An 18020-nucleotide genomic window follows, 5' to 3' on the forward strand; every position below is an offset into this window, starting at 1 on the left:
GTGAGTCCCGACGAGACCCAAGTAGACGGTCCGCTAACTTCTAGGGTACACCCTAGGAGAAGGCTGGGTCCTCACAAGTATGCTCTTGAAACACTTTGAGTGGCAATCTCTTAGTAAACGGATCCACAACCATGGAGTTTGTCCCGATATGCTCTATCGATAATTGTGCACTCTGTACACTTTCTTTAACAACTAGGAACTTGATATCTATATATTTAGATTTTATCAATTTCCTATTGTTATTGAAATAAATGACTGCTGACTTATTATCACAAAATAATTTGGGTGGTCTTTCAATACTATTCACTACACATAATTCTGTGACAAAATTTCGTAGCCAAATTTCATGATTGACTGCCTCATAGCAAGCTATAAATTCTGTTACCATAGTAGAAGATGCTATAAGAGTCTGTTTAACACTCTTTCTAGATATAGCACCCCCAACTAACAAGTAGATATAGTTTAACGTCGACTTCATACTATCTTGACATCTCACATAATTGAAATCAGTATATCCAAATATCTCGAACTTATCTAACCTCCGATACGTGAGCATATAATCTTTTATTTTCTGTAAATATCATAAGACCCGTTTGGTTGCCTTCCAATGATCTAATTTAGAATTGCTTAAATATGTACCCAACATTCAAGTAATGTACACAATATCTAGATACGTACATACTTGAGCATATATTAGATTTCCTATTGCAGGCACATAAGAAATTTTTTGCATTTTTTTCCTAGAAAGCATTCTTAAGACATTAGTTGAGACTAAATTTGTCTACTTTATCCACAGGGGTATCACCTGATTTATAATTTTGCATGTCATATCTTTTAAGAACCTTTTCGATATAGCCCTTTTGCGATAGTTTCAAAATACCCCATGAGCGATTCCGGTGTATTTGTATGTCTAACACAAAAGATGTATCACCAAAATCTTTCATCTCAAAATTTTTAGTTAGAATCTTTTGAATTCATGCAATAGACCTATATTATTGTTAGCAAACAAAATGTCATCAACATATAATATCAGGAAAATATACTTGCTCCGATAGAACTTATGGTATATACAATCATTTATTAAATTCATCTTAAGATCAAATGAGATGTTCACTTGATAAAATTTGAATGCCATTGTTGAGACATTTGTTTAAGCCCATAGATGAAATTTTTAAATTTGTAAATCATATTCTTTGGATCTCCCAATACAAAGTTTTCTGACTGCATCATATAGATCGTCTTATCAATATTATCATTGAGTAACGCTATCTTTACATCCATCTGGTGTAACTCAAGATTGAAATGCAACACTAATACCATGATAGTTTTAAAAAAGTCATTCGAAGAGATCGAAGAGAAAGTTTCTTTATAGTCGATACATTCTTCTTGTGTAAATCCCTTAGCGACAAGACAAATCATGTGTCTTTCCACATTGTCTTTTGAATCCTTCTTGATTTTAAATATCTATTTACAACTAATAGGTTTCGCACCTTTTGGCAATGGGACAAGATTTCAGACATCATTGTCTTTCATGGATTTAATCTCTTCATTTATGGCATCGATCCACTTTTGAGAATTTGAACTTTTTATGGTTTAACGGAAGTTGATTGGATCATCTTCCATCAATCCAATGTCATCCTCCTATTTTTTTTTAAAAAAATAATGTAATCATCTGGCACTACACTTCTCATTTCTCTAGTGGATCTTCTTAATGGCTCTGGTTTTTAGAAAGGGAGAGTTTGTTCTTCTATCACAGTTTATTTTTCGACATTGTCTTGATTTGTTATGTCATGATCAAGATCGGGAATGGAATCTTGAACAAAACTAATGACACCTATGGGAGTATTGACATATTCTTCTTTAAAGACAAAATTCCTTACTGTATTCTCTCCTCCAAACTCGACATCCTTAAAGAACCGAACATTTTCTGTCTCAAAAATCGAGTTAGTCGTGAGATCATAAAACTTGTAACCTTTGAATCTTTCAGAGTATCCAATAAAATAATAACTAACCATTCTTGAATCCAATTTCTTTTCATTTGGCCTATAAGGCCGTGTCTCAGCTAGACATCCCCAGACATGTAAATGCTTCAAATTGGGTTTTTTCCCTGTCCAAAACTCATAAAGAGTTTTGATAGTTGTTTTAGTTAAAAATCTGTTAAGAATATATGTTGCAGTCTTAAGTGCTTCTATCCAAAATGACTCTGGTAAGGTAGAATGACATATCATACTCCTTATCATGTTTTTAAACGTTTTATTTCATCTTTCAACTACATCATTTATAGTGGGTGAACCCGACATATTATACTGTGGAACAATACCGCATTCCTCTAGTTGTCTATCAAATGGTCTTGGACATTATTCACTTGAACTGTCATTTCTACTATGGTACTCACCACCACAGTCAGATCTGATGCTTTTAATTTTTTTGTAGAGTTGGTTTTCAACTTCAGTCTTAAAACTTTTGAACACGTCCAGTGATTGTGGCTTTTCAGAATCAAATACACTAGTAACTCTTCAAAGAGTACCAATTTAAGTGCATTTAATTTTGAAACAAGATGAGACATCTCCATGATATACTCTCTAATAGTACCTTTATCACTATATTTCATTGAAACTAGACGTGTTAAGAGCGTACTAATTTCAGTCTTGTCGTTCTTGACAAACTTTTTTCAATGTTCTGAAGGAATTCTTTAGTGGTTACTGTCGTTTCTAACATTGTTCCTCTGAATGCTTTTGGAACGGCCTTTTTAATGATTAATAGACATAAGCGATTTGATCTCTCCCACCTTTCTTTATTCATCTTTTCATCAGAGGTACTCTGATTTGTAAGAGGTGGGGGAGAATTATCTCTTAACCAATATCATACATAATTAGTCTTAAAAATTTAAAAAAAAATTACTAAATCCAAATTATTTCTTAATAATCAACTATATCCTGCCCTGATACCACTTGTCAGGGCGGTTGTTTATATTTAACCTTTCGTAAAAACCATCAGTTATGAAATCCAAAATATATATGTCAATTATTAAGAAATAAATCAACAGTAATATTAAGGAAGCGTACCTGGATTCATGTTGACAAACTGGTAGTTGAATCCCTAGAAATTTTGAGTGGCCTTCCGAGTCAACACGTACTTGCCAATCCTTGAGAGAGTCCTTTAATTTTTCTCTGGTATTTTTCTTGACGATAGGATATTAAGAAAGTGCTATTTTGTGGCACTAGAAAATACGACAATAAGAATGTGTGTAACTTGGGGACCATAATCCTATTTATAGATAACATTTCTATTACCTTTTGGATTTCTATTTCAACCCATCATAGAAATAGGAAATACTCTTAAATCTCTATACATTAAAGACCCACACCCTATTAGATACATTAAGTTCAAATCATATTTGATCACTTTAATTGGATTTAATCTTATTTGATAGTTTGCAACACAAAATTATTCACATATAAGTTCAACGTTGGATTAAGGATCCAATATGTTTTATTTGACTAAATTACATATTTCACATGATTTGGAAAACTTCATAGAAGTATTAAATGTAGAATATGTTAAACTCGCCACACTTTATGAATGAACTCCCAGAACGAGTAAGTGCAATATTCTGTTGTGAGAATAGACAGTTGATGCAGGTGAGTTTGGCTTTAGTACTTCCATCAACGAAGCATATAGTTTGTTTTTTGCCGCATGATCAAATTTAACAGCTCTTCTCCAAGAAGAAAAATTGTCACCTGTTCTTTTTGGAAAACGAAAACCATACAGGGATGGTCAGATGGATGAAGATAGTAGGGAGAGGTATAATCAATAACATTAAATGTTGACCCATTATTTGCTAATTGCCTTTCTTTTGATGATATTGTAATTCAAGTCATTAAGCAATCTTTAGCAAAAGGTCAATAGAAGAGAAACGAATGTTGCTCCGATACCATGTAAAATTTTAGAAAGGGTTATCTTTCATTCATACTACTGTGAGTTTATGTACAAGCTTCTCTGCAGAGACTGCAAAGGATGAATTTCCATCTACAAATTAAAATACCAGATAAAATCCTACCAAACTAAAATTTAAATTATAAGATAAAATCCTAATAATTTAGAAATCAAACCACTTACGTATAATAACCTATCACATAAGATGTGCATATTAAACTCAAATTTAAAAATTTAACTCCCTAATCTCTAATAACTTCAAATTTTGTGGAATTATTGGCCAATGCAATTGATATGGTAGCAAATACAGCTTTAATGTAACTTTTCAAAGAATAGGCTTGACAATATGCAATCATAATTGTTCCACTGCCGCTGTGGTTTACCCTGTTGATGAACTAGCAAAATTTTGACATTTGTTGAGTCGTGGTTAGAGAAGGACTGTTAGAGTTTTTTCAACTATTAGAATTAGAGTTCGAATATTGTGTCTGACAGTTGAGAGTGAAATGGGTGTTAGAAGAAGGGAAAAAAAAGACGTTTGTTAAGTCGTAGGTGCATAATTATGCTTTAAACCCAAGCTTAAGATTGTGTCCCGCGGTTGTTCAATTAGGCGTGCTTGAATTTACTCTTTGCATGTTTCTTTATCCAAAGATAGTAATGACGTCAACAGCTAAACTTTGTTAAGGAACCTTTAATGGAAGAAATACTAGTGGGCCGTACACGGTGTTTATAATCTCAAATAAGTTGAACTAAAGCATGGTGTTTATGGTTGCGGTTAAACTAAAACATGGTGTGTTTCATCAATTTCACGTAGATTCTGGTCTCCAATTTTCATGTTTTATTTTCTGGTGACTTCTTGAGTAGCTAGTTTCTTTGATTTGTGGCTTTGGCCATTATTTACCAATATGTTTTCTTTGATTGCTCGGAAGCAACTTATAGGTGAACTGTAGACTCTGTTCCGCATTCCCATTGTTTGGTACGTGACAATTTGCCCCACTAAAACCCTGGAGAACGGCGTTGAACTTTTCGTCTGGACCTTTATCTCTTTAGTCTTTATCTTTGCAAATTACAGCCACCTTCTATTTTAACTAATTCTAAGTTATATTCTATTATACTCTCTAATTTTTATAGGAAAACTTCTCCAATAACTTAAAAATATTACAATTTTTCATGACAATTTATTATTTAAAAATTAAATAATTTTTTGAAAATACATCAACACTCCAAGATGCAATTAGTGTAATGAATGCTTATTATACATGCAGGTTAAAATCTGTTCTAAATTATATTATACTTTCGTTTTTCCACACTTATAATTTCTCATGAGGGTGATACCAATATCTTTTTGGGCATTGATATCTAGGGAAATTTATTTACACTATGATACAAGATCATCATAGACACTGTAATCATCGAAATTAGATAAGATATTTTAATAATTATATTGAATCTAAATAGGAGGTAAGTTTAATTTAACTCTCTTTAACACGTTTAAAACAAAAGGTTTAAGTACAGTATCCAAACATGACAAAGAAAATGCATTGTGGGGTGAACACATTCCGGGCAGTATCCAAACAATTTTCCTACCGATTAAGCGAAGCCCAACAAAAAGTTTACTTTCACTTCTTGAATTGCAGATGCGGGGCCCATGCAAGTAATTGAACCTAAAGGTGGTTTTATTATTCTGAATTCAGCCCAATATTACAGTCCAATTAGATTGCATTTGGTGAGACTTTTTGTAGTCCGTCGCTAAACCAAAAAGCCAATAGATGGAAAAACCAAGAGTTGAAAAGAAGTAAGAAGAAGATTCAAGAAAATTATGGCATCTTGAAAATTGATGTAGACTGAACTATGTGTAATGTATAAATATTCCTGTCTTTCAATATATAAACACGTTATTGACTTGTTACGGTCGCCGCATTTCTTCCTCAATTTTCCCTTCATTTTGCACTTGAGCTCAAAATTAATCGATTAATAGAATTAGATGTCCTGAGTTCAATTTTTCCCTCCCTCCCTACTTCATAAGTCCCAACCCTCTCCTATTGGGAAAAATTGTTTTAAAAAGGTTATGAAAAAACCTGTTAATAGAAGTCTATAAATTGAAATAAGTTTCTATGAGTGCTTTTTACTGTTAAGAACAACCATAAGGGAAGGGTGGAAAAAGGGGGAAAAAAAAGTTCGATGGTAAAACATCCTATCGATACTCTATTTACAATCGTGGTCAAACACCTCTAAATAAAAAATGAACACTTGTCTCATGATGGTTTGCTCAATAATCAGAATCAAATTCTTCTTAGCAACAACTCATGTGCTTTATGGTGCATCAATTTATCCCCCATCCACAAAATTTCTGGGCCATTTGATACTAATAATGGTTGTGGTGCTGGTGCGGAAGCTGGCGGTTCTGGTGACAATGGTGCCTTATGCAGAATTGTAGGAACAAGTGCTCTTCTAGGCAACAACTCCATAACCCTCCTAGAACCCTCCTATAAAGTAAACCGAAGTAAATTTTCATGCTCTTACTCGTTTGAATACATGAATACAAATTACACTACGGCTGCTAAGCGGGCTAAAAAGCTAGGTCAATAACGTGGAAGATAATCAAACCTCCACCAATTAGGTGCGGACATTCGTGATAAAATTTAGTACTAATTGACCTCAAAGCTTTTCTGTTTGATTACTAATCCGTCTTTGTCAGAAACATAATTTGAAATTCTAAAGACGCCTAATCGGTTTCTTGCATTGCCGTAGACACTATAAAATCTTCTTAGATCTACATTTTAAATATCAAAATTCCAGGCATATTTGACCTGGTTAACTGTTCTCAACTGGGAATTTTCTCCTATGCTAAGTTGAAAGTTAAAAATATTCTGGCAAGGAGACTTCCAAGAACTACACATTTGTACATTTTGTGGAAGATAAGTGGACCAATAAGCACTACCTTTGTATTGGGAAGTCATCACGAGCCAGTTATTAGGTGCTGATCTTCAAGCAAAAGTAAGAATTGACATCAAAGTCTTTCAGTTTGACTAAAATTGTTAGAAGCAAACTACATTCTTCTAACTTAACTACTCATCTATATGTATTAGCAACGTGTTTGAAGATTTTATGAGGCCGAAACTTGCAATGGCCTATACATTTTTCCATCTCATCTTCTTCATATTACTCATTCCACTCTGTTCTTTGGCTCAAAATAATGGGATAGTGCCTATAGGCAGCATCCTAACAGCAAATGAAGCATCCAACACATGGCTTTCACCTTCTGGCGATTTTGCATTCGGATTCCAACAACCTGACGATAAAGATCTGTTCTTGCTTTCCATTTGGTATCATAATATACCGCAAAAAACTGTTGTCTGGTATGTGAACTCAAGCGATTCAATTCCACGAGGTTCGACAGTTAAGCTTGATGCTCAAATTGGGCTTGTGCTCCGTGACCCTCAAGGCGTACAACTCTGGAGTACAAACGCCATATCCGATCAACTAGATCATGGTTTTATGAATGATACCGGCAATTTTGTCCTTAAGGGGAGAGATAACAGCTCGCTGTGGGAAAGCTTTAGCTTTCCAGCTGATACCATATTGCCGTTGCAGGAATTGGAAACTGGCAGTGTTCTTAATTCTAGACAATCAGAAACCAATTTCTCGCAAGGGAGATTCTCTCTCCAATTTCTTGATAATGGAGATCTAGTGCTTACTGCTCGAAGTCTGCCAAACACTACTTATGATGATGTTGTATACTACAACAGTCAGACTTCTAAGCCTACAAATACATCCAATTCCGGTTATCGCCTTGTCTTTGGTAGCAGAGGCATCATTTCAATAGTGAATAGCAACAATCAAACGGAACAAATTGGCTCCCCAACACTTTTTCCTCCTGTTGCAGAAGACTATTTCAGGGCAACACTGGATTCTGATGGAATACTCGCTTCATATTATCATCCTCGGAATTTTACTGGTAATCAAAACTGGACAGTTCTTTGGTCTGAGCCAGATGATATATGTAGCGCTGCAGCAGCAGAAACAGGGAGTGGTGCTTGTGGATATAATAGCATTTGCAATCTTGTAAATGGAAGACCAGCTTGCGAGTGTCCAGATGGGTATACATTGCTTGATCCAAATGACAAGTCCGGAAGCTGCATGCCAAACTCTACTCCGAGCTGTGACGAAGTTGAGCAGGGAACTGCAGGCGAGTTATATGATTTTGTGGTGATCAATGGCACAGATTGGCCAAAATCTGACTATCAGATTATGAGACCATCGACTGAAATAGGCTGCAGAGAGGCTTGCTTACATGATTGTTTCTGTGCTGCTGCCATTTTCAGAAACAATACTTGCTATAAGAAGAAGCTTCCTTTGTCCAATGGGTGGACAAGAGGCATACTTAATACAGTAGCCTTCCTTAAATACCGAAAAAGTGATGCTCCTCCAGGAATGGAAGGACCAAGTTCAAGACCAAAGGACCGGGAAACTTTGATAGTGGTAGAATCTGTTCTCCTTGGAAGCTCCTTTTTTCTGAATATCTTATTAATTGTTGCAGCTTGTTCGGGTTTTTATCTCATTTATAAGAAAAAGATGGTGAAATCCCGTCCAAATGGCGCAACAAACTTGCGCTATTTCACGTACAAGGAGCTTGTAGAAGCTACAAATGGATTCAAGGAAGAGTTGGGAAGGGGATCCTTCGGAATTGTATACAAAGGTGAGCTGCAAATAAGTTCCAAAAGCAGTGGAATCGCAGTGAAGAAGCTAGACAGAGTGGCTCAAGATACAGAGAAGGAATTTCGTGCTGAAGTGAATACAATAGGCCAGACTAATCACAAGAATTTGGTCCGCCTGCTTGGATTCTGTGATGAAGGACAGAATCGTTTATTGGTGTACGAGTATATGAGAAATGGCACTCTATCAAGCTTCCTTTTCACTACTCCGAAGCCTAGTTGGAAACTGAGAACACAAATTGCCATGGGAATTGCAAGGGGGCTCACATACCTGCACGAAGAATGCAGTACTCAGATTATCCATTGTGACATAAAGCCTCAGAATATACTTCTTGACGACTATTACAATGCTCGAATTTCTGACTTTGGAATGGCAAAGCTTTTGGCCATGAATCAGAGCCGAACACTCACTAATATCCGAGGAACAAAAGGTTACGTTGCTCCTGAATGGTTCAGGAACACCCAAGTTACTGCAAAAGTTGATGTCTATAGCTTTGGTGTCTTGCTACTTGAAATCATCTGTTGTCGAAGAAGCGTGGAGAATATTGAAAGTGTTGAAGAAGGTTATGCAATCCTAACAGATTGGGTTTGGGATTGCTTCCAAGAAAGAAGGTTAGATACTTTGGTAGAAAATGATTCAGAGGCCTTGAATGACAAGATGATGCTGGAAAGATTTGTTAAGGTTGGCATATGGTGTGTTCAAGAGGATTCATCTATTAGGCCTACAATGAGGAAAGTAAGCCAGATGCTTGAGGGAATTGTTGAAGTCATGGTTCCTCCTTGTCCATCCCCTTTTGCAAGCTGAGATTATTAATTGGTTTTAGTTGTTTTGGCAGAACCAAAGAGTTAGACTAATGTTGTAAATTCCATAACCCCTAATCTAAAATCCCTTTTTTAATTTATGATGTTTATTTACCTTGTGTGTGAGGAATTAGTCATAATATATATTTCTATTTCCAAAACAAATCTGCCATGCAATTTTTGTCATTTGCATTATCTTTTCTGCTGTATATTTTTCTGCAGTCATGTGCATTAGCTGAATTCCATTATTTACACATATATGTTGCCTTTTACTTCTGTATTTAAATTTTAATAGAGACCCTAATATGGCTCTATTTCTAATGCATAGTAAGAAAAGCTAAAAATTTGTTTAGTATTAGATTCTAAAGTAAGTTTTTGGTACCTTTTAGAAGTACTTAACAGGTCCAATAAGTTGTTTTAACATGTATTATTGAACATTCAAATTATCTAGTGAGACATGGAGCAAAATTATTATGATGAAAAGCGAAAACATTGTCAGCAATGCGTGTTAGACATTTTAACTTGCTTTATAGGTTCCTTTTATACTTATCAAACAACAAGGACAATCTTAGAAGCTGATTGATTAGATGAACTTAATATAAATGAACTTTATGTGAACAATTCAACTATTAAGACATTTGACCTTTACAATGGATAAATAAACCTTGCCTTTAAAATGTGGGAAGGACGTCAAGTTAAAAATTACCACTTCGGTTCATGAATTTGTACCATGGGTTCCAGCCATTTCTATTAAACTGCCCTTTGTCTAACCCTTCCTTAAAAGCCGATACCACAATCATTTTTTTTTTATTCTACGACCCTGTAATAGAAACTCTATGCTAGCGTCTTTGGTAACTTTCTATTTCACTCTCTTTCCTAGCTCTTTCCTTTCATTGTTACTTTCTTTCCTAACCCGTGACAGAGCATTTCAAGAAAAAGACGTGCGAGGCTACCTGTAAGGCTTTAGTAAGACTTAGCCCGATGTAAACAAAGCAAAGAAAAGATTCGCCGTTGATACGGGTTACAGCAGTTGGACTGTTTCCTATAATTGACCAATATGGCAGCTCAGGATATTTGATTGGACAGAAGATTGGTTGGTCAAGGTAAAAAATACGATGACTAGAAGGAAATGAGATCAGAAAGATAAGGGAACGACTTTACTATAGTATAGGTTGAATGTATTCGTGAGCAGTAAACAACAGACGTGTGAATTCTTTCAAGGCAACGGGCGCCCTGATTTGATATTCTTTTTTACTCTGATTTGGTCAAGGTGGTTTTCGTTTGTCAGCACATAGATGGTCTAAATTCCTATGGCCGAGTCTTTCGGGCCCTTGTGAACATTTTTTAAAATGTATTAATAAGGGCCTCTCTAATTATGAAAAGTGGTATGAAAAGTGGTGTGCGTATTCATATATGGTAAAAGAAAAAGAATACACTATTTTTATATTTTAATTTCTCCTCTCCTGACACAAATATCAATTGAGATCTTTTAGCCAACGGCATTTCAATATTCTTCACTAATTTCTTAAACATTGCAATTGCTAATGTATTGGTAAATAAATCTGCCAGATGATTGCTAGGTTGGATCTGTTGTACATCAATTTCATCATTCTTTTGTAGATCATGAGTAAAACAGAATTTTGGTAAAAGAAATTTGTAGATCCTCGTTTCAATTGAGTGATGCAAGCCGCATCATATAATGTAATCGGAGGTTTTTCTTCTTCAGAGAATAACCTACTATTTTCTCGAATATAGTAGGTCATTGATTTTAGCCAAACACATTCTCGACTAGTTTCATGAATTATTATTATTTCAGTATGATTTGAAGAAGTGGTTGTGACGGCCCCACCTCCCCCTAGGGCGAATCCCAGGGTTCGGCGGACCGCCTGCCCAACTCTCGCCGGGACTCAGTCGTTCACTACAATTCTCAAATGAATTACAATATAAATCTCAAATATACATCACATGGTCCACAAACATACATCCAAGTCTCCAATAATTACATGTCATAAGCGAAACGGAAACGATTCTCAACTATACATAAAATGATTTCAAATCCAAATTATACAAGATATATGTCATCCAGTCACGTGAACAAGTACTACAAGTCCTTCCTTCGCCACGAGCCCTGTGGAGGGGAATAAAATATTTTTGGGGTGAGTTAGAAGCTCAGCGAGTAACCATTAAAATCAGTAATCAAATCGGTTTCACAATAGTTCATTTCAATGATGTCATAAATCAAATGATAAGTCCAGAAACAATTACAACATTTACAATACATTAAAATGGAGTATCAATAATTCAAGGAACATTTACAATGGAAAGCGATAGTAACATTCATTAAAAGGATACGGGCTCACATGGAGCTATTCGTTTGTTCGTTCGTTCCCCTGACATTTTCCCTTATTCCTCCAATCGTTTGAAAATACATTTTTTGTAAGTAGAATTTCTCGTTCATCCTTTTGTTCGTTCATCCCCTTTTCCGGACGTTGACCAGACTCCACCCATCCAACCATTGGCCGGACTCCACCCATCCGGACATAGCCGGACAACAAGGTAATACTCGAGTATACCAAATTCACCTAGGTCACCATATCGTCCGACCGAATCCGCTTCTGGCTCGAGTCGATCGGTAACAAAGGGCAGTGGCCAATTCAGCCAAACGGCTTACATTCATGCGCAACTAGCATTTCAATAATTAAATCCTTGAAAATTGCACAGTTATTTAGGTCGAGTGCGATAAAGTACACACTCGCCTAGAAAGCTCGTTTTGGAAATCATTCAAAGCACTTAACACGTTATCAATCAATAATACAAGTCATGAAGTCAAGAAAATATAGCAAATAAGGAACACTCACATGCAAGCATGCATGATATGCAAGAAAACAGTTCAAAAGTAACTTTGGAAACAGTTTAAAGGTAAATAATGCAAGAAAACGGTACAAAAGTAACTTTGGAAACAGCTCAAAAGTAAATAATGCAGGAAACGGTTCATAAATAACTTCAAAAATAGTTTGAAGTCACTCACCTCCATGGCTCAGAAATCATCCATCATATAACATTGCCTTGCTCAAATCCAAGTTTTAGATCACAAACTCAATGCAAACAAGTCCCTTCAAAGTTCGGACAGCACTTCCCCTGAATTGGCTAACTTTTCCAGCCATCATGGCTTCATTATTTCCTCAGCCAGTCCCAAAGATACACACACAACAACAAGTTCATCCAATAGCCATTCAGCAAGCTCCAAGTAGTACAAAGACAAGTCAAGCTAGGAAAAAGTCCGGAAATGAAAGTTAAGCTCAAAACCAGAAAAACAGGTTTTGACGTCATTTTACGGTAATGGTACCAAAGGCGCTACGTTTGTCGGATGAAGGTGCAAGATACACCGTTTCGAAACTAAGAGATAGGGCTACAATATTGCAGAAGGTCACTCAACCCAGTTTCGAGTGTAATAAGGTCAAAAATGCGAGATACTACACCAGAATCACAAAAACAGATTCACAGAACGCATTCTAGCGGAAACATCATAAATCAGTCTACCTAAGTCCAAATCCAGAAATTCCAAAACCAAATGAAAGATAAGAAATAGGGCTACAATTCATCAGAAGACCTCAATAACCAATTCGGAAGCATTCCTGACCAAAACAACCATTTACAGAAGCAATTCCCAAATTCGGGTAAAACCAGGACAGCAAGGGTAATTTCGACTTTTCTCAAGCTACGCTACTCCGATTGACCTGAAATTTTGTAGGCACCTATAAAATACCATTCTCTACAACTTTCATGTTTTAACCCAAGGTCAATTCGGCCTCTATCTATGAGCTACAAATTCGGGCAGAATGAAGAACATCAAACCCTAACTTTCCAAGATTTCTTTCAAAACAGAAATTGTTTGCAATTAACCACTTTTTCCACCTCATAGAGTTCTTAATCATCATTTCTAATCATCATATATAGTCACACAATCATGTTCATATTAAAATAGAAAAATCCCCAATAATTATAAAATTTCACCAATTCAACCAAAAATCACAATATAATCCATAAAGTTGCACCTTATACCACCACTAATCATCAATTAAGCATCATTAGAGGGAGGAGAGGGGTCCTTCACAACTCACCTTAGCAATACAAGAGATAGAGCAACTAGCCACCTTAGCTTTCCAAACAACTCCACAAAACACCTCAAGACCACTTAGCAAAGAGATTTTATGGAATGATTTGGAGTTTTATTGGTTGGATTTGAAGATTGAGTGAGATGAGAAGCTAGAAAGTTGAGAGATTTTTCTTCTTTTCCTTTGAGAGAGAGCCGGCCATGAAGCATAGAAATAGGATGATTTTTGGCAATTTTTTGGTATTTATTTGGTAAAGGTAAAGGTAAAGTTAAATGGTCAAAATCCAAGATTAAATCACAAGGTGACACTTGTCACCTTTTGGTTCAAAACTTATCTTTTTGTCTCTCCAATACAAATATTTTAACACTTTGTAAAATAATATCACTTAATACAAAATTCCAACAAGTTGTCAAAAATATAATGCATTTACCGCACTTGCGGGTCCCACGTTCAAAATACTCTCTTAATTTCTCAAAAACTAAGCGATACTAGAAACATCATTTTAAAACTATCTTTGCTCATAAACTTTATCTGGGGAATTTTTCTAATCAAGAAAATGTAGAAAAGGCGGGCGATTAAAAAAAATAAACCCTAGAAAATTAGAAAATTTCTGGGTTCTCAAACTCATTTTTTTCGGGGCGTCACAAACTCCCCTCCTTAAAAAAATGTCATTCTCGACATTCCATCTTGTACCAATCAAGTCGAGATATCCCGCAAGAATAACTAATATTTCAAAGCAAACCCACAGTCCGGCATCCTAAACTTCAAGCCTAGGATACACTACAGAAATCTGAAACCTAAACTCTGATACCAATTGTGACGGCCCCACCTCCCCCTAGGGCGAACCCCAGGGTTCGGCGGACCGCCTGCCCAACTCTCGCCGGGACTCAGTCGTTCACTACAATTCTCAAATGAATTACACTATAAATCTCAAATATACATCACATGGTCCACAAACATACATCCAAGTCTCCAATAATTACATGTCATAAGCGAAGCGGAAACGATCCTCAACAATACATAAAATGATTTCAAATCCAAATTATACAAGATATATGCCATCCAGTCACGTGAACAAGTACTACAAGTCCTTCCTTCGCCACGAGCCCTGTGGAGGGGAATAAAATATTTTTAGGGTGAGATAGAAGCTCAGCGAGTAACCATTAAAATCAGTAATCAAATCGATTTCACAATAGTTCATTTCAATGATGTCATAAATCAAATGATAAGTCCAGAAACAATTACAACATTTACAATACATTAAAATGGAGTATCAATAATTCAAGGAACATTTACAATGGAAAGCGATTGTAACATTCATTAAAAGGATACGGGCTCACATGGAGCTATTCGTTTGTTCATTCGTTCCCCTGACATTTCCCCTTATTCCTCCAATCGTTTGAAAATACATTTTTTGTAAGTAGAATCCCTCGTTCATCCTTTTGTTCGTTCATCCCCTTTTCCGGACGTTGACCGGATTCCACCCATCCGACCATTGGCCGGACTCCACCCATCCAGACGTAGCCGGACTACAAGGTAATACTCGAGTATACCAAATTCACCCAGGTCACCATATCGCCCGACCGAATCCGCTTCTGGCTCGAGTCGATCGGTAACAAAGGGCAATGGCCAATTCAGCCAAACGGCTTACATTCATGCGCAACTAGCATTTCAATAATTAAATCCTTGAAAATTGCACAGTTATTTAGGTCGAGTGCGATAAAGTACACACTCGCCTAGAAAGCTCGTTTTGGAAATCATTCAAAGCACTTAACACATTATCAATCAATAATACAAGTCATGAAGTCAAGAAAATATAGCAAATAAGGAACACTCACATGCAAGCATGCATGATATGCAAGAAAACAGTTCAAAAGTAACTTTGGAAACAGATTAAAGGTAAATAATGCAAGAAAACGGTATAAAAGTAACTTTGGAAACAACTCAAAAGTAAATAATGCAGGAAACGGTTCATAAATAACTTCAGAAATAGTTTGAGGTCACTCACCTCCATGGCTCAGAAATCATCCATCATATAACATTGCGTTGCTCAAATCCAAGTCTTAGATCACAAACTCAATGCAAACAAGTCCCTTCAAAGTTCGAACAGCACTTCCCCTGAATTTGCTAACTTTTCTAGCCATCATGGCTTCATTATTTCCTTAGCCAGTCCCAAAGATACACACACAACAACAAGTTCATCCAATAGCCATTCAGCAAGCTCCAAGTAGTACAAAGACAAGTCAAGCTAGGAAAAAGTCCGGAAATGAAAGAACATCAAACCCTAACTTTCCAAGATTTCTTCCAAAACAGAAATTGTTTGCAATTAACCACTTTTTCCACCTCATAGAGTTCTTAAACATCATTTCCAATCATCATATATAGCCACACAATCATGTTTATATTAAAACAGAAAAATCCCTAATAATTATAAAACTTCACCAATTCAACCAAAAATCACAATATAATCCATAAAGTTGCACCTTATACCACCACTAATCATCAATTAAGCATCATTAGAGGGAGGAGAGGGGTCCTTCACAACTCACCTTAGCAATACAAGAGATAGAGCAACTAGCCACCTTAGCTTTCCAAACAACTCCACAAAACACCTCAAGACCACTTAGCAAAGAGATTTTATGGAATGATTTGGAGTTTTATTGGTTGGATTTGAAGATTGAGTGAGATGAGAAGCTAGAAAGTTGAGAGATTTTTCTTCTTTTCCTTTGAGAGAGAGCCGGCCATGAAGCATAGAAATAGGATGATTTTTGGCAATTTTTTGGTATTTATTTGGTAAAGGTAAAGGTAAAGTTAAATGGTCAAAATCCAAAATTAAATCACAAGGTGACACTTGTCACCTTTTGGTTCAAAACTTATCTTTTTGTCTCTCCAATACAAATATCTTAACACTTTGTAAAATAATATCACTTAATACAAAATTCCAACAAGTTGTCAAAAATATAATGCATTTACCGCACTTGCGGGTCCCACGTTCAAAATACGCTCTTAATTTCTCAAAAACTAACCGATACTAGAAACATCATCTTAAAACTATCTTTGCTCATAAACTTTATCTGGGGAATTTTTCTAATCAAGAAAATGTAGAAAAGGCGGGCGATTAAAAAAAATAAACCCTAGAAAATTAGAAAATTTTCGAGTTCTCAAACTCATTCTTTTCGGGGCGTCACAGTGGTAACTATTGATTGCTTTGTAGATCCCTACGAAATAGCTGTACCACCACATGTAAATAGATATTTTATTTGAATTCTTGTTTTATGTGGGTCAAATAAATATTCGATATCAGTATAACCAAACAATTCATCCAAGATTTATTCAAATGAAATAGACCAAGATCAATTGTTCTTTGGAAATAGTAAAAAATATGCTAAATACCATTCCAATGTCGTCTTATAAGAGAGGAGATAAATCTTGCTAGTCAATTTACTACAAATGATATATCTGCATTCATTGCACCGAAATATAGTACTTCAGAACCAACTATCTCTTTATCTACCTTTCACATTCTAAAAGGATCTTTCTTAGCATCAAATGACTAGACGATCCTTGGGGTACTTAATAGATGTACTTTATTCATATAAAATGAGTTTCATACCTTCTGGGTATAAGCAAATTGATATAGATGCTTAATTTGCAAAGTAAGGCAAAATTTTGTTCTTCCAATATCTTTGGTCTCAAATTTTATTTTTCAAATATTCTATAGCCTTTTGGAGCTCTTCAAGAGTTCCAATCAAATGAAGATCATCAGCATATACTGCAATAATTATAAAATTTTACCCTTTTTTTTAATAAAAACACATGAGATTTTTGGGTCATTGGTATAATATTTTTTAATTAAATATTCACTGAGACAGTTATACCACATATATCGACAGACCTTTCTAATTTGATGGAATAAATTTCTCTTGGATTTGATTTACATGCTTTAAGCATGTTGAATTCTTCAGGAATTTGTATGTAAATATCATTATAAAAATTTTCATATAAATAAGTAGTGGCTATGACCATTAGATACATATATAGTTGTTCATGCACGGCTAAATTTATAAGATATCAAAATATGACCGTACCTACTACATGTGAATACGTCATATCCACTACAAGTGATAGCCCACTTACAAGAGAGGTATTTTAGGATATTGTGGAGAGATCGGAGGTTCCCCGCTTTTCTTCTTGCGAATGATTGGCATTATTTTCTTCCCTATTCTAGCATGATCAAAGAAGCTATGGCTGACCAAGTCAATCGATTTTACCTTTTCAGACAAAATCTTCCTTCCTCTTGTAAGTTGATTATTTGTTGGTTTGGCATGTTCGAAAGCTAAAGGAGTCGGATCGACAAGAGGCTGGCCATTGATTCATTTTGCACATCTTTCTTCTCTAGCATGAATTGATCTGAATCCTTATCCATCAAGGAATCCACTCATTTCTCCTACCACGA

General features: G+C 35.6%; 1 protein-coding gene across 1 annotated transcript; it reads left to right on the forward strand.

Annotated features, from left to right (window-relative positions):
• Positions 1-6918: 6918 nt before the first annotated feature.
• On the forward strand, positions 6919-9546 carry LOC113713647 (G-type lectin S-receptor-like serine/threonine-protein kinase RLK1). The gene has a single exon (XM_027237458.2). It carries the CDS (start codon positions 7042-7044, stop codon positions 9451-9453), a length of 2412 nt encoding a protein of 803 aa, XP_027093259.2. The 5' UTR covers positions 6919-7041; the 3' UTR covers positions 9454-9546.
• The last annotated feature ends 8474 nt before the right edge of the window (positions 9547-18020 follow it).

The sequence above is a fragment of the Coffea arabica genome, chromosome 1c, assembly GCF_036785885.1.
Source record: "Coffea arabica cultivar ET-39 chromosome 1c, Coffea Arabica ET-39 HiFi, whole genome shotgun sequence".
In the NCBI taxonomy this organism is placed as follows: Eukaryota; Viridiplantae; Streptophyta; class Magnoliopsida; order Gentianales; family Rubiaceae; genus Coffea; species Coffea arabica.